Here is a 2,280-nt window from a genome sequence, read left to right as displayed (position 1 = left end):
CCAGTTGACCGCATTGAATATCCCTCTTTAGACGTGTCTGAAAATCAAAATTATACTCACCATGTTGTTTTTAGGAAGATCTCGTCTTGAATAGACTTGAATATACAACATGGATTATATTTTGAATGTCTTCCATTCTCACAGAATTGGTTACACTTTAAAAAAATCAATCTTTGGGTAATTTCTGGTTTGTTTTGTCAACCTGAACAGCTGTTTGATACACTAGACAAAAGATAATACAATGTCTTTTTGTTTTCTGAAATTTTAGATAAATCAGTACACTTGATCATCTGGTGTTTACATGTTTGTTTCTGAAAGAAATCCTGTCTCAGTTACAGAAACTCTCATTTTAGAATCCAAATTAACTCGTTTCTACAAGACAAAGTAAATATATTGGTATCAAGGATTTATCTTTATCATTGTTGTATGAAGGAACATCTAAGGACTGCTCCTGGTCTGTCACAATTTCTTCTGGTGTAAAGGTTCTCCCTTCCTTTCTTATTTTTAACTTCTTACTTCATTCATTCATGGATAGATAGACAGAAGGAAGAAGAGAAATGGATGAATAATCTTATTTTTAACTTCAATTTCAAGATTCACAGAGTCACTCTTGATACAAACAATATAAAAGTAAGGGTGATGTCCTACAGAATAGATGTAATGATGTTTGAGTTGTGATATTACATGTCTATAGACCAATGGGGTGCAAGATGTCACATAGTCATTCTGTAATTAGTTGCTTAGATCTTAATTCTCTAATCTGTGAATATTTCAGTATATCAACGACGTCACCATGTTAACGGTCATCTACATTCTCAATTTATTGTTTCTCGTCTCATAAAAGCAGACTGACAAAATGATTGAAGTTTTACATCCTACTTTTCTTAAAGGTAGACTTGAGCAGTAGTCAGCCGTATACCTTAGGACAAAGTCAAAACCCAAGTGGCAATTAATTACCAGGCCCCAATGTCAATAAACCACCAGGCCCCAATGTCAATAAACAACCAGGCCCCAATGTCAATAAACAACCAGGCCCCAATGTCAATAAACCACCAGGTCCCAATGTCAATAAACCACCAGGCCCCAATGTCAATAAACCACCAGGTCCCAATGTCAATAAACCACCAGGCCCCAATGTCAATAAACCACCAGGTCCCAATGTCAATAAACCACCAGGCCCCAATGCTGAAACAAGGGGTATTAAACTGAAGTGAAAATACGATAATCTTATAGAAAGGTAGGGGAAATCTTCACAATGTCAAGCTAATACCCACTTGGTCTAATACCTTGACTACAATAGTCTACTTTCTTGCATCATGAAATCCTGAAATTGAATTAGATTGTACACCAGGGAAAGCACATGATAAATTATACTTTATAGTAACAGGAAGAGAACCATGTAATCCACACCTTTAGTTAAAGGGTGACCCATTATTCCTCTTTGACATAAATTGAATACAGAAAATTATTTCTTAAATTAAAACTACATACAGTACAATATCAAACTTCCAAACAGGTAAAAACATTATTATTTATATGGCCTTATTTAACAAAGTCAGTTATTAGTGGGATGGTCAAAGCCTGTATTTCTTCTTGAATGTACTGATCGTGGTATGAAAGTGGGGATTTTGGGGCTTCTTCTAGTTTTAACCCTGTAAAGCCTCTACTTTTTATGTTGACTGAACTAGACCCTCTTCCCCTAACTGCTTTTTTTCGACAAGATTGTTTTATTGTTGAGTGATCAAGGGTCAGCAAAGTATCCGACTTAATTTTCTAACACCCTTTCAATTTAAAAGGGACAGAACAACTGTTTTTAATAAACATTTAATTGTAGTCTGAAGCTTATTATAGTTTGTTTTTTACACATTCGGCTGTATTTTGGTGTTTACAGAAACCCGTATTCTTAGCCAATCATAACACAGAAGTGGCAGACGATAAGAAAACAACATGGCGGCCCCCATGAAAAAATGTGACCAGAAGAAAAATGAATGAAAACTTTAGTTTATAAAGATATTTTGATGAAAATATTGCGGTAGGAACGAAGCAGGTAACTTGTTTTATTAATTTCATGTGTTGTCACTCATAGTTTAGGGCTGAATTTTTAGGAAACGACGTTTTCTACTTGTCTTATCTGGAGTCTGCATTTACAAATTCAATGAGATTAAGAAAAGAAAAATATAAGTCATCCAGGTTTGTTTACAAATAAAGGTCTACTTTCAGTTTGTGTGCGTCTCCTTATATATTGACAGAACAATATGAGCTGTCTGCCATCAGGATAAG

At 34.8% G+C, this 2,280-nt stretch overlaps 1 protein-coding gene across 1 annotated transcript in view; it reads left to right on the top strand.

Annotated features, from left to right (window-relative positions):
• Positions 1-977: 977 nt before the first annotated feature.
• Positions 978-2,280, top strand: part of LOTGIDRAFT_145740 (hypothetical protein) — a gene marked incomplete at both ends in the record, with an annotated part of 2,997 nt that continues 1,694 nt past the window's right edge. Inside the window, one exon of the mRNA XM_009060318.1 lies at positions 978-1,152. Within this exon, the coding sequence (XP_009058566.1) occupies positions 978-1,152 (175 nt within the window). The remainder of the gene's footprint in view (positions 1,153-2,280) is intronic.

The sequence above is a fragment of the Lottia gigantea genome, assembly GCF_000327385.1.
Source record: "Lottia gigantea unplaced genomic scaffold LOTGIsca_412, whole genome shotgun sequence".
Taxonomy (NCBI): Eukaryota; Metazoa; Mollusca; class Gastropoda; family Lottiidae; genus Lottia; species Lottia gigantea.
This window is presented reverse-complemented; position numbering and strand designations above follow the sequence as displayed.